At 35.7% G+C, this 15,660-nt stretch overlaps 1 protein-coding gene across 1 annotated transcript in view; it reads left to right on the plus strand.

Moving 5' to 3' along the window:
* GALNT2 (polypeptide N-acetylgalactosaminyltransferase 2) overlaps window positions 1–15,660 on the plus strand; it is a 266,740-nt gene that overhangs the window by 218,241 nt on the left and 32,839 nt on the right. Inside the window, exons 8-11 of the mRNA XM_044674552.1 lie at window positions 1,635–1,692; window positions 2,553–2,699; window positions 3,566–3,669; window positions 9,371–9,497. Coding sequence (XP_044530487.1) covers window positions 1,635–1,692; window positions 2,553–2,699; window positions 3,566–3,669; window positions 9,371–9,497 — 436 coding nt within the window. The remainder of the gene's footprint in view (window positions 1–1,634; window positions 1,693–2,552; window positions 2,700–3,565; window positions 3,670–9,370; window positions 9,498–15,660) is intronic.

Genomic DNA, 15,660 nt, shown 5'->3' on the forward strand with positions numbered 1-15,660 from the left:
TAAAATATATTTATAGATTTTTATTTTTATCTAATATATCATTTATTTATACTATAGATATAAAATAAATGTACATCTTTATGAATATATACATATATATCATGTATTTCATATCATATATCATAAATTATATATAAATATATAAATCAAGACCAGACTAGGAGCTCCTTGAGAACAAGAACTTTTACATTTTTGTCATCACATCCCCAGTACCCAGCATAATGCCCAGTTCCCCATACTAGTGAAATAATAAGTCTTAGTCCCTTCAATAATAATGATGATGATGATGATGATGATGATGATGATATTGAACATTTATATAGGAAGGTAAAATTTATTAAACAATTTATTATGAGCATTTTCTCCCTTGACTTTTACAACAGCCCTCTGAGATATTATGCCTATTTTGCACGTGAGAATAATGAGCCAAGAAGTTTGATGACTTGCCCAGTCACACAGCTTTTAAGAATCTAAATTAGGATGTGAACTAGGTTTTCTAGACTCTAGGTCTGACTCTTTATCCATGAAAACACCCAGCTGCCTATTTTAAGAAGGCAACATTTAGTAGTTCTTTAGGTCCCAAATGATTAATATAAAAGATATTTTTGATGTCTTAAAGGGTAAGCCTTCTGCTATCCTGAACAACTCATTCACCAAGTTTTCCATGTATTTGAGGTGTTTCTGTATATGTTCAAAAGTTTCTTTTTTTTTTTTTAACAGCACACATCACTGCAATGAGAATTCTTCTGCAACAGATTTCTGAAACCACCCATTAGAACTGTTTTCAGTTATTTGTCCAGTTAGAACAGAGAAAGCCAAATGGCCACAAAATTTTGAGGGAATCACTTTAGGGGTAAAAATCAAAGAAAGGAGATTCAGAGAAAATTCAGTCCTTGTAGTCCCATCCTGGGTACTGGATTTAGAAATCAAATTTAGAAAAGTTGGAAGTCAGTAAACAAAGTCACATTGGCCAATTGCGTTTTCTATGAATAAGCCACGGTCTCAGGCTGATTTTCTGGTTTACATTAATTTTTCACATGGTAAATGTCTTGTGTACAATATGGCAGGTTTTCCGCCAAAGGCATGTAACAAACGGGTCTGGATCCGATGAGCCAGAACCCACTAACATGCTGGGTTTCTCGGTGCAATAGCTGGAGTTTCTATGGTGGCTGTAGCAGCAGGAGCTGATTTTTTTGTTCTCCTTTATGCATCATCCCCTTCCTGGGGTTGCACCTGCCTACTTGCCAAACAGCTGCTTTCTGTATAACTCAGGCAGGTACCCCTGTGACCTAGTTGCATGATGAGCTCACTAGAAATTCCCTTTGGTGGGCCAGCCCCCAGGAGACCCTCAGAACCCAGTGGGCAAAGCCACCAGCCTGCCTTTTTCGTTTTTATTCTTTCCATCTCAATGCACCATAGCAAACAGTATAGGCAAAGCCCTGAATACAAAGTATACTGGAGTGGGAAATCACCCTTAAGCGTAGCTAATGTACTGTGACCAAAAAAGAGACGAGAAATGGGAATAACTTAGTAGAAGCTAGGAATTGGGAGTTTCTCAGCTATTTTTGGCCCAAAGACCACTTGATTGGTCTGGAGAAGGTCCACAGGTGGTGTGAACCTTCTGTGTGTCTAAGGAACAAATGTTTTGTCACAGATTATCCTGGGAAGGAAAGATATAATTTCAACAGATGTGTCGATAAAGGGGAAGGGAAAGCACCAAACATTTATTAAGCATGTACTATGTGTCAGACACTGGGTGAGTGCTTTACAAATATTTTCTCATTTGGTTGGTACTTACAACAGCCCTATAAAGTAGGTGCTGTTGTCCCAATTTGGAGGAAACTGAGGCAGGCAGAAGTTAAAAGACTTTCTGAGGGTCCCATAGTTAGGAAATGCCTGAGACTGGATTTGAACCCAGTGGAGTCAGAAATTCTGACTCCTGTCCCAGTGCTCCATCCTCTCTGGTACAATAGAAATATATGCTTATTTCCAAAGATACTTAATTCTCTTGGAAATATGAGCCTCCCTGACTTTAGTTTACATTATGTTAAAAAAAAAATAGAACTCACCAAGTTCTAAAGCTACAAGTGGTTTCTTCTTTTGTCTCTTTTTCAGTTTTATTCTCTCCTAAAAGCCTTCATATTTTAACCATACATGCCTTAATTTTTATTTCATCTTCTCTAATTCAATATGGGTGGTGTCTTTTATTTTTTTATTTCTTACTTTTTGGTGGTGTCTTTTAAAGAGAGTAGTTTGGAGGGCATTTAGTGGCCAGATTTGAATCTGATCTTAGATACTCCCTAACTCTATGAACCCTGGGCAAGAAGTTGCTTGTAGCCCAGTTTCCTCATCTATAAAGTGAAGGTGAAGGTCCTCAAAGAATACACAAAGCTGGATGCTCAGGATGGTGGAGAGAGAGAGATTTGGAATTCTGCTTAAAATACTGCTTAAAACAAACTCTTAGTTTATTGGGCTTTTCTTCAGACATATCCAAGTTTCACTAGTGGAAGGCTTTTGACTCTGGGAGATAAGAGGTTGGGGAGAAGAGGCAGATGGACACATTTCTTTTTGACTTCTCATTTATCTTCTGTTGCTTTTCTCTTGCATACAGGTTTTGATTGGAATTTAGTATTCAAATGGGATTACATGACCCCAGAGCAGAGGAGAGCACGCCAAGGAAATCCAGTTGCTCCCATAAAGTAAGTTCTTCCACTTCCTCTAACGAGGATGTTTAAAAACAAGCTGGTTCTCTTCCCATTTCCAACCACTAAGTTGCTATAGTTGCTATATGACCTTGGTCCAACGTTTTGCACCCCCCACCCCCCATCCCTCATCTTCTCATGCACAGTGTAGGCATCTCTACCATTACTTGATAAAATGTTTTGAAACTTTTAGGAGATGCCTAACCCATCTATAGCCACCAGTTTTGTTTGCCAGATTTCTTTTTCTTTAGTGTTAATGTAAAAATACACAAAGCACCACAATAGCAGAAAGGATACCTTGTTTTTGAAGATGGTGCTGTCTAGATCATTTCTAAGCTTGACTTCTCCATGGCAGCAGCTTATGTCTTAGATGGCCTTGCTTTTGAACCATTTGCCTACTTTTATTTTGTGACCTCCTGCTCACATATCATAGGAAATTAAGAGTTAGAATGTCTTCTCTGGCTTGCCTTTGCAGATCAGATTGGTGTTCAAAAACAACTTCCTGCTGGTAATAACTCAGCTGAGGAGGAAATGTCAACTACTGTGATTCCCATTTTACAGATGAGGAGACTGATTTAGAAAGAAATGACTTGCCCAGAGGAGGTCAGCAAATTTTGCCCCATGGTTTTCAGCCTCCCTAGTGAGTTGTATAATGTCAGGGCAGTGAATCATTAACCTGCTATGTCAGCCGAGCAGGAAGCAGAAACTGCTTGAATCCTGAATGCGGAGTAGTGGCTGGAGTTTATTTTGAAAGGCAATTTGTAGTTCAGGTATTGCAGACATCCCTGAAAGAGAGAAAACTTCTGACTTTGATCTCTGATCTCTTCCTCCTTTCCCTCCCCTCCCCGTTTCTGCTTCCTTAGAACCCCCATGATCGCTGGCGGGTTGTTTGTGATGGATAAATTCTACTTTGAAGAACTCGGGAAATATGATATGATGATGGACGTATGGGGAGGAGAAAACCTAGGTATGTGTCTCGTTTCTCCAGAATGCCTAGTCTTTTCATAGAAAGCAATTTCTAACTTATGTGAGTGTGGGATTTTTTGCTGCTTGTCCATGGAGAACTCTAATGGGAATGGACTCAGGGAAAAACAGAGACTCACCTAAGACAAATGTTGAAAAAGAAACAAGAATGGTAGTCTGGACTGTGGGAAACGAAGATCTGATGAAAGAAATCCATGTTCTTATTAATATTGACCTGGTTGTGAATTAGGGACACAAGCTTGGTGGGAGTGAGTTACAGAAGTAAGAGATGTATATAAGTATATAAGAGATGTATATAAGAAGTATATAAGTATATAAGAAGTATATATATATATGATGTATATAAGAATGAAATATAAGTTCAGGAGAGAAGTAGGCTTTCTCCGAACCTATCTTTTTTTTTTTTTTTTAAACAAAGATTTTTTTTTCTACTTTTTTTGGTAGAAGATCATTATTCCTGGGAGGAAAATGCCTAGCAAAACCTGGGGAAAAAATTGATCAATTGCCCATCTCTCAATAATAAGATAGTGGTCCTTAGGATGTAACAGAGTCTCAGTCATCAAATGAGCTAGAGTTGAGGTCAACGAGTATAATTCTTTCCTGAATATTTATTAATTTTTAAAAAATTAGACTTTGTAAATTATTATTACCTGAATGCAATTTAATTTGTCTGTGCAACACAGAACTGAAAAAAAGGTTTTTTGTTTTGTTTTTTTTTTTTGCTTGAAGCCATTAATTTCAAGTACTTACTTCTTCTGAGCTAATTATCCTTGGCCACTGAATTTTCTTTTATTATCTTTTGCCTCTGGGTAATTCTTTTGCTAGTGCATTTGGGAAAGGGTGAAAAATCTGATGATAAGATTACTTTGAATAGCTTTTTTTTTTTTCATTTAACACAGAACCAAAATGGACTCTTCCCACTTAGTTTAAGAAACCAACATGACATTTGTATTTTAATCATTTCAATGACTTGAAACTTTTGCTGACATTGTGCATAATTTTTGGAGCATTTCAGCTGCTTTTGGTATGTGCTGAAGAAATTTGTTCATGAAAACTTAGTGACTGGATTGAAAAAAATGCCAAGAAAAGTTTTTAAATAGGTTGATCTTTCGAGTTTATGATATTTGGGCTCAGTTTTAGAAAAACAGCTGGGTTTTTTAGAATTATATACAATGGATGAAGATTCTAGAAAGAATTCCAAGTCACTCCACTTTTGTGGAAAGACCTCTTGAGAGCACATGTTAGCACATGATGCTGAATATTTATTCAAAATCAAGAATATCATATTTTAGAAAATAAGACAACGCCTTGAGTAGCTATTTCTGTCTTATAGATGGGGTGTGTGAATAGTTCTTCCAAAGCGAGTTTGATTCCTGCCAGTTAGGATCTTGTGACATGATGCAGATAGAACATTTACCCCAAAATGAAAGGAGACCTTTCACTCAAATGCCAGAGTGGAAGACAAAGATTCATTTACAGTTGCTTAATTTACTCTTGTTTTGGTGTAGTTGTGCTCTTGAAATTACTGGGCTAGGATTGTAGATCATAGATTCCCAGGTCTGATGGTCACAGATTGTGTGATTATGGGGGAGTACCCTAAATTCCCTCAGGTTGCTTCATCTGTAAAATGGGTATAAGAGAGAAAAATACTTTGTAAACTTAAAATACTCTATAAAAGTGGGTTATGTCACACAATTTTGTAGTAAGTGATTTGAGAGTGAGATAGAAGTATATGTCAAAGGAAGAGTATTAGGAAAGGATCAGTAGACAAGGAGGAAACCTGAAATCCAATACCTTAGTATTTCATTTGTGGGAAATTTCTTTCTCTTCTCACTGTTAGAATCAGTAGATTATCTCTCTAGGAGTTTCTAATTTTTGATTTTCTGATGGAATTAGGCCCTGCCTCTTTCTTTCTTTCTTTCTTTCTTTCTTTCTTTCTTTCTTTCTTTCTTTCTTTCTTTCTTTCTTTCTTTCTTTCTTTCTTTCTTTCTTTCTTTCTTTCTTTCTTTCTTTCTTTCTTTCTTTCTTTCTTTCTTTCTTTCTTTCTTTCTNCTCTCTCTCTCTTTCTTTCTTTCTTTCTTTCTTTCTTTCTTTCTTTCTTCCTTTTTTTCTTTCTTCCTTTCTTTCTTCCTTCCTTTCTCTTTCTTTTAAAACCCTTCCTTTCCACCTTAGAATCAATACTGTGTGTTAATTCCAAGGCAGAAGAGTGGTAAGGACTAGACAAATGGAGGGTAAGTGATTTGCCCAGGGTCACACAGCTAGGAAGGGTCTAAGGTCAAATTTGAACCCAGGGACCTCCTTTTTCTAGGCCTGGCTTTCAATTCATTGAACTGTCTAGCTGCCCCTCTGATAGAATTAGGTCCTCTCTTCCAAAGAATACATATCCTACAGGCCATCTCCCTCTTCTGCATTCACTGTTGCTATGGACTTTGGCTATAAACCAGGCATAGCATAGACAGCCAGCCATTGGATTGTCAACCATGAGATCTCCATGATGACTGTGTATTAATATATACCCAAACCAAAATATAATTGAAAATTCTCAATCTTTTCTCTGCTCAAGACTAAGCAGCCCTTCCATTAATTTGTTTTTTCGTAACGTTGAACTGTTGTAACTTTTGATAATTTGAAAAAAATAAAACTGATCCCCAACTTCCCTACAATCTGGATATCTTGGATTGTTAGATCATTTTTCATGTGTCCAACTCTTTGTGACCCCATTTGGGATTTTGTTGGCAGAGATCAGGAGTGCTTCACTATTTCTTTCTCTAGTTCCTTTTACAGATGAGGAAATGGAGGTAAATAGGATTAATTGACTTGCCCAGGATCACAAAGCTAATTAAATGTCAGAGGCTAGATTTGAACTTAGGAAGATGAGTCTTTCAGGACCCCAGGCCTAACACCTAGCTGCCCCTAAAATCTTGGGACAAGAGAATACATAGAACTTATACATTTTTCCTACACAAACTAGACCGCATAATTAATCCTTAATGTGGGGTCCTTTTTTGACAATCTAGAGATTTTATTTAGTTAAAGTAGTTATTATGTATAAATACAGTTTTATAGAGACTTAAAAATCATTAATAGTATAGTCTAGTATACTGAGAACACAGTCTAATCTGGAGTCACAAGAGCTGGGTTCAAATTCTGACTCTGCCACTTGATGGTTGTATGGTCAAAGAATAGTCACTTGACCAATTTTGACTTTATTTTCTTCATCTGTTAAAAAAAAAGGAAGGGAACTAAATGACTTAAGTTCCTTTCTATCTCTAAAGCTATGGTACCAATAATCCTTTAATTATTTAACTTTTGAGATGACTTTCATGTCTTAATACAACCTCATTAAATCAGACTCAGCCAGTTCAGAATGTGCTGTAATTTGAACTAGTGTTGAGCTGAAATTTACTTTTGCAATTACCAAGAAAGGATTCACTAGTCAACAAATATTTTTGGAGCACCTAACATATTTATACTTATGCATATATGTGTGTGCCTTTTATGAAAACCCATTTAGTGCCTGGGGATGAATTATTTTATTATTGAGTTGGATTATTTTCATGTTGATATAAGGCAAGCCAGCATTTACAGGAGGTGAAAGTAAATAGGTTGGAAAGTTATCAAATAGTAAGAGCCTGTGGGTGTTTTGTAAGAAACAGGCATCTTCAAGTTGACAATCTAGTGTCAATACTGCAGTCCGTGAAGAAGTCTGTAAACCTTTCCAGATGGAATGAAGCTGAAGGGCACAACCAAAAAAAAAAATTTTTTTTTAAGTTAAAACCTTTTCTGGATGAAAGAGCAGAAATGCAAGCTAGTGTTCAACAAATATTAAACAACATTAGAGTGAAATGGCTATTTAATTAGCTTCTGCATCTAATTATATTTCCCGTGGACACTTTAAAAATATTATTTAGGTCTTTCATTTTGAGGAGTGCATATTGCCTTGTTTTCCCATTGCTTCTAACTATCCCTGACCTATCTTCATACACAGGATGGAGAAATATCAGCTGGACAGTACTTAATACAGCTGAGTGGATTTGTAACCGGTGGAGTGACTTTTGTTTGTAGAGTGAGAAAGAGAAAGAGAACAAGAATCGTTATGGTTTTATTTTTATCAATGTTTTTCTCAGTGACTTGGATAAATAGACAGAAGGCATATTTATCTAAGTTGGAAATGACACAAAGTTGAGGATGATAAATAATGCACCGAATAACAGGATTGGTATCCAAAAGAATCTCAGTCCATTGGAATAACAGATCAAATCTAACAAGATGAAATTTAATAGAGGTAAATGTGAAGTTACAGGATTATAAGATTTAGAATTGGAAAGGGCCTTAGAAAATCATCTAGTCCAGTGGTGCCAAACTCAAATAGAGCACCTGTTTATACATATTTATGCTTATGCATTCATATGGGTGCCTTTTATATGAGCGTATGAATTGTTTATTCCTTCCCTAGCTGCTGCATTTTGACTTAGACAACCACAAATTAACATTATCTTTTTTTTAGTGTATTTTTATTTATTTTGGTAAAATTTCCCAATTACATTTTAATCTGGTTCTGGCCATATTCAGGAGTGTTGGGCGACAGGTGGGCTACAAGTTTGATGACTCTGATCTAGCCTTCTTATTTCCTATACTTCTTATTTCCTGCACTTAGCATTTAAAAATTTAGCTGTCTAGGGGCAGCTAGGTGGCTCAGTGGATAGAGAGCCTGGAGATTTGGGGTTCAAATGTGACCTCAGACATTTCCTAGCTGTATGACTCTGCACAAGTCACTTATCTCCCATTGCCTAACACTCTTCTGCCTTGGAACCGATATTTAGTATCAATTCTAAGAGACAAGGTAAGAATTAAAAAAAAATCAGCTGTCTAAGCAAAAGATGGGGGGATGATGTGGTTTTTTGATAGCGGTTTATATGAAATAAGACTTAGAGGTGTTTTAATTGACTGCAAGTTCAGTGGGAACAAGCAATGTGACATGATAACATGAGTTCTAAAAAGCTTACGTTGTCACTTGTCAGACCCCATCTGGAATATGGTGGGCAATTCTGCACTTAAGATCATTGACAAACTGGAACACATCCAGAGGAGAAACTGTGGTGGCAAAAAGAATAGAAGCCCTCTCTTAGGAGGATCAGCTGAAAGAATTCCTCTTGTTAAGCCTGGAAAAAAATAGAAAACTAATCTTTAAAAATTTTTTTAAACTTGTTGAAGAGAGAAGAAAAAAAAAAAAACTTTTTCCCCCTAGGAGTCTAAAGGGTAGAATTAGGAGAATTGGTTGCAAGACAAAAATGGATTTCCTTTCAATTGAGGAAAAACATTCCAATAATTAGAGTGATTTAAAAAAATGTAATGGATACTATGAGATAGTGACTTACCTTTCACCAAAAACATTAAAGAGACAAAGGATTTTCTATGTTAGGTGCGAGGTTGTTTTAATGATTTCTAAGGGCCTTATATATAAAAGTTGAAGATAATATAAAAATCAATGCTTGTAGCCTAAGTGTTTTAGGAAAATCCTTTGCAATAGTTTGAATCAACCAACATTGGATTCAGTAGCATCATTTCACCAGTCAACAAATAAGGAGATCTGGAAACACACCTGGAACAGGACTGGGAGTATCTCTACATATCGAACCTTTATCTTGTTCTTGAATACTCACTTGTTCTCAGTTATGTTGCAGAGATTTCATTCCGAGTGTGGCAGTGTGGTGGCAGCTTAGAAATCATCCCATGTAGTCGAGTTGGACATGTATTCCGGAAGCAGCACCCCTATAGTTTTCCAGGGGGCAGCGGCACTGTATTTGCCAGGTGAGTGACACTGTTTTGTTGTTTTTTTTTGTTTTGTTTTGTTTTTTTTTGAAAGAAAAAGCCCAGGGAGCAGTCAGGAGGATTAGTGGATTGAGAGCAGGATCTAGGACAAATCTGGCCTCAGACATTCCCTAGCTGTGTGATCCTGAGCAAGTCACTTAAGCTCCATTGCCTAGGGCTTACCACTTTTATGTCTTGGTATCTATAGACAGTATTGATTCTCTGATGGAAGGTAAGGATTTCAAAAAAAAGTGGGGGAGGGAGGAGAAAAAAATCCATCATTGAGTTAAACTTTCTGCCTTTCTCCTGAACAAGTTATGGCTACTACATTAAACTAAATACTTCCCTGGAAAACCAGGGAAATGACCTCTGAAGAAAACTCCTAAACTATAAGTTATTTTTGTTTTGAAGAAGAAGATTAGGATCTTTAGCCTCAACTGACCTGGATACTAAGTTTCATGTTGTCAAATAAAATTAGAAAACTTTTTTTTTCCTTAAAATTGACAGGGATATTTATGCTACAGATTTGGGGAATAATCAAATTTATTTTTTATTATTTATTTATTATTGAGTATTTTTCCATAGTTACATGATTCATTTTTTCTCCCTTCCCTCTTCCCTCTCCCCTCCTGGAGATGACAAGCAATTCCACTGGGTTATATATGTATTATCACTCAATAACCTATTTCCATATTAATCATTTTCATAATAGAATAATCATCTTTTAAAAACCAAATCCCCCAGATCCTATATCCATATAAACAAGTGACAAATCATATGCTTTTCTTCTGTGTTTCTACTCCCACAATTCTTTCTCTGGATGTGGATAGCATTCTTTCTCATAAGTCCCTCAGAATTATCCTGGATCGTTGTATTGCTACTAGTAGCAAGATTACATTTGATCATCCCACACTGTTTCAGTCTCTTTGTACAGTGTTCTCCTGGTTCTGCTCATTTCACTCTGAATCAGTTCATGGAGGTCTTCCCAGTTTTTATAAAAAATAAAGCAATTCATTGGAATAAGCTAATTTAAAGATTCATTGTTTTTATGCATTAAGACAGGATTAGATATTTGACCTTGAGCCATTTATTTAAACTTTCCATGCCTCAGTTTTCTCATTTCTAAAATAAGGATACTGGACTCATTGCCTTCTGTATTCACTTCTAACTCTAAAATGCTGTGATTCAGTAACATTGAATTAAGAATATATTGGTATTTAGAAATTATCTGTCAGAACTATGGACAGAAGAGTTTGTGACCAAACAAAATGCCACGATAATATGTAATCCAATCATAATTTGATAATAGAAAACTGAAAAGGTTTTGTAGAACCAAAACTAGTGCAACTAAAATTAGAAGAGAAAAAGAGAAATGGTGGTGGGGGAATCTTTGTAGCAAACTTTTATGATAAAAAGTCCCATTTCTATGATATATAGAACTCATTCAAACTTATAAGAATAAGAACCTTTGGCAAATTAATAGATAGTCAAAGAATATGAACAGGCAGTTTTCAGAGAAAGGAATCTTCAGAAGTGGGAGTGGAAAGGAGAAAGATGAATTTTCATTAATTACAAAATATATATTTTTTTAAAAAGAAAGTAACCTGTAGAGGAAAAAAGGATATGCATTTTAATTTTTAAAAAATAATACAAGTGTTTAACCTTATAAAATTTGAGGTTGTCCATTCTCTCATTTGAAATGAGAACACAAATGAAATAGGAATTGCCTATCCTCCTCTCCTTATGCTTAAATTCCTTCTTCCACCATCAGCACCTGTTGATCTCCCGCCTATTATTAGAGACTTAGTAGAAAATCTAACTACTCTGCAAAGACATCCAGATCTTTCCTAGCATTTGTTTTGTAACTCACTTATGCACCTGTTATGAGCTACTTTCTTTTATTTATATATCTGTCTTATCTTACCTATTATTTAGAGTCCTTAAGGACAAGAGCTTTGCCCTAGTCATTTTGCGGTAGGTTTCAGTGTGCTTTTCAAAAGAATCTAAATAATTATAACTCACACTCACACATACATTAGCATACTTTCCCTCCCAACAACCTATGGAGTTAAGTAGCATAATTATCATTAGCTCCATAGAAGAATCTGAAATTCATAGAAGTTATATAATAAACTTCTTTTAGATATATGTAATTATAAATAAAAGTTATGTAATAAGATTGTAGGTGTAGAACAGGAAGGCATCTTAGAGAGACCATCTAGCCCAAACTTATTATTTTGCAGATGAGGAAACTGAGGTTCTTTACCCACACCAGAGCCAGTGTTCTTTCTACTGTTCCATTTGACCAAAGATTACCTGACCAGTAAGGATTTAAACTATAATTTCAACTCTGGTCTTTTGAATCCAAGGACAGGGAGCTTCCTTCTATGCCCTACGGCCTCCTTTGAATGAGTCAATGTAAGCATACATGTTTAGGGAAGGAGAGGGATCTAATTGATTTATGACCCAATACAAATTAAAATAGTAAATATGGAAAGTAAATAAGGTTGTGCTATGTCTACATGAACCATTGAATTGAATGTGTTTACTGAATTGATCAGTCATTTCAGTCAAATAACTGGTTTATCAGGTTATCTTTTTTTTAAAAGAAGTTCTTTGTTTAGTTGACTGAATTGACTAATTATTTTTCCATAGCAGAAACAACAGCCACAAAGCTTCTGAAGTCTCCTAGCCAATTCTTCTAACAAAAATTCTGTCTTCTATTAGTGATAATTTTCTCAACAATGTAGGTATATACCTTCATACAATTTGTTCACCTTGAGATCTAAAACCTACAGGATCCTCAATTATTTTTTCCTATTAATTTAACTTATTAATTATTTAATAATTCAGTTAATTTAATTTAATTTATTAATTTAATTTAGTTCCTTTTCCCTTCTTAATTTTACTCTTTTTTTCTACTGGAACCCAAAGTCTAAGGTTAATGGGACCAAAGAACCACCCATTTTCAGGAGTTCCTTCCCAACTCAGAACACAAATAAGCCACGTAATTTAGAGCCCTGCTCCATTTTGTGATCAAGAAACCCTCATTTTCACATAAACCACATCAACTTTGAAGCTATTTTTGCTCAAAGTTATGTCATAATTGTAAGGTATTGCATCGTTACTTTGGAGCCTGGAGGTTTCATCTCATGGGACCTTTTTAGGTGAAAGGGGATACAATCTTCTTCACATTGTTTTCCCTTCTAGATCCCCCAGAGGTCCTCTAGAGTTGTATTTCCATTCCTATTAGCATTTTTTAAACTTAAGTGAATAGAATGCTGGGGCTGAAGTCAAGAAGACCTGAGTTAAAATCTGACCTCAAAGATGGTTGCTGTCTAGATAACCTTAAGCAAGTCTCTTCTGTCTGACTGAGCTTCCTCAGCTCTAAAATGGGGATAATATTTCTGGCATCTCAAGGTTTGTAATGTATTAGAGAGAATATTTGTAAAGAACTTTACACAATGCCTGGCACATAGTAGGCACTTAATATTTGCAGATGTATCCCTTCCTTTCAGAAGAAGGATAACTTGAAAAACAGGTAGGAAAGGAGAAATCAGTCACTCTAGCAATGAACACTTATTAAGTGCTTACTTTATGCCAGGCTCTGTGTCAAGGGCTAGAAAATTATAATTAGAAAAATTTAAAAACTCTCATATTGTAAGTTTTGGTGGGCCAAATGGTAGACTCTAGAATGTTGTTTTTCCTCGCAGCAAGGATTTCCCAAAGGAAGCTTTTCTCTGAATTGGTAGCAGAGAATTTAAACTGGGTAAAAAGCAGTGGAAATCAATGGGGCTGTTAGGCCCAGCCTACTACCTTTGCTTATCCATAGTAAAGGACAACAAATTTCAACTCCCTTCACTTATGAAACTTTTTTTAATGGCTAATGAGAATTGTAAACTAACTGATCTGAAATTTTCTCTGTTCTCCCTGACTCTCTGACTAAACGTTGATAGCAAGCAATAAAAACACAAGAAAGTAAGGAGGGAAAGTCTGACCATAAGAAAATCAAATAATCAGCTTTTTAGGATTTTTAGGAAACCAGATTTCACTATATATAATCTTTTACAATACAACTTTTTCCATGATGCTTTCTTTCCTTCCAACTCCTGTTTGGAAAGTAGCTTTCCCCTTAACCTCACACATTGTGCATTATATTATATTTATATTATTATTATATATTATTATTTTATTATATATGATATATACTATAACTATATGGTGAATATATTATTATTTATATTATATATTTATATAATCATATTTTTATTTTTGATGCATTAAATGAATGAATGAGTTATATATAAACCCTTCTATTGTTATTTTTGATGCATTAATTGAATTGAATGAATGAGTTATATATAATAGGATCATAGAATGTTAGCATTGGATGGAACAATAGAGATTATCATGTGCAAATCTTTAATTTTTCCAGGGAAGAAACTGAGCCCCCCCCCCAAAAAAAAGAAAAAAGAAAAGAAGTGATTGGCTTAAGATTCCCCAGTGAGCAAATAGCCAATCCAGGAAATTTAAAAATATCTCTCTTAGACCCAGTAGAAATGTGAGAGACCTACAATGTTCCCAAAAGCATTTATTATGATTTTTCTCTGGAATTTCCCAAAGCTATCTCTTAAATGTAATTGATACAATAAACACCAACCAGCCCTATCTCACAGAAATGAAAATATCAGTGTAGCCCAGCTTCACATGAGAGATGTAGCCCTCAAAGCTCTTTGGAAAGCAGGTCATATTAGGATTTAGACCAGTAATTCCCAAAGTGGGCGCCACCGCCCCCTGGTGGATGCTTCAGCGATCCAGGGGAGAGGTGATGGCCACACTTTTTTTGTAGTACATTCTATTCTGAGTTCAATAAATAGTTTCATAATTTCCAGGGGGCGCTAAGTAATATTTTTTCTGGAAAGGGGGCAGTAGAGCAAAAAAGTTTGGGAACCACTGATTTAGACTAAGGAGGAATTAGACTTGAAGTTAGAAAGACCCGGGTTCAGATTCCACCTTAGATAGCTATGGATCCTTAGGTAAGTGATGCAAAAATCTCTGGGCTTAAGTTTCCTCATCTGTAAAGTGTCAAGTTTGAACTCAGTGATCTCTAAAGATGCTTTAGGTATAAAATTTATAATACTCTTAATTGCTGATCTTATTCCAAACTCCTCTGAGAACGAGGAAGCTGAGACCCAGAGAAATATCATGACTTGCCTGAAGTTATGCAAGTTAATACTGGCAGGGTCAGACTTTGACCAGCTCATCCAATTACAAATGCATCTCTCCTTCCACTATCCATGGTTTACCCGGACAATGTTTTATTTTAAAGGAACGTTCCAGTGCATTTTTAAATCAAGGAATACTTTTACAATGTAAACAGTTTTCACATTTTGGAATTTTCTTAAAATTGAGTATACTTGCAAAGTTACAGGTGCTTAGAGATGACCAGCATCATCTATTCTAGACCTGTGATGTGAGAAGACAAGGCAGTCTGTTTTAATGTTCCACAATTGTTTCAGAGAGAATTTTTGTTGCTAAGATGGAATGTAGGTTTGACAAGTCTTTAATAAATGTTATACATTTAAATTTAACCGGCCCTGATATCCTTGAATCTCATGAATCTTCATATTTCCATGATGTTTGGCCCATGATTTAACCTCTCCATTAACTGCAGAGCCATGCGTGATTGTGAAGGTTAGGGATGTATGGTTTTTCAGCTGACAAATGAAAGCTCAGATCTTGTCTGTGTTGCCCCCGTATGATGCAAAGTGAGCCCTAGAGATGTGTTCTTAAGGTCATCTCCTTTTAATCTATATTCCTTGTCAAAACAAGACACTGGCTCACCTCAGGCAGACAGGAAGAAAAGAATAATGTAAACACTAAATCATCTCTCTTTTCTTTTCTTTCCTTTTCCTTTTTTTTTTTCCTTAAGAAATATGTCTGTTGTTCCCATACCCTTAACCCATGAATGCCTGGAGAGCAGAGCTCTTCCTTTATTTGGTAGACTCCATGCCTAGCATCCTAACACTCTATGGATCATGGGAATTCTTTTGTGTTCCTTAATGTATTATAGCCCCCTTTACATCAAAATGTCCCAGCCAGCCTTCTGATCTCTTCTTTCATTCTTGAAAAATTAGTTTACTGGAAAGAAAAGGAACAAGAG

The sequence above is a fragment of the Gracilinanus agilis genome, chromosome 4 (genome assembly GCF_016433145.1).
Source record: "Gracilinanus agilis isolate LMUSP501 chromosome 4, AgileGrace, whole genome shotgun sequence".
Classification (NCBI taxonomy): domain Eukaryota; kingdom Metazoa; phylum Chordata; class Mammalia; order Didelphimorphia; family Didelphidae; genus Gracilinanus; species Gracilinanus agilis.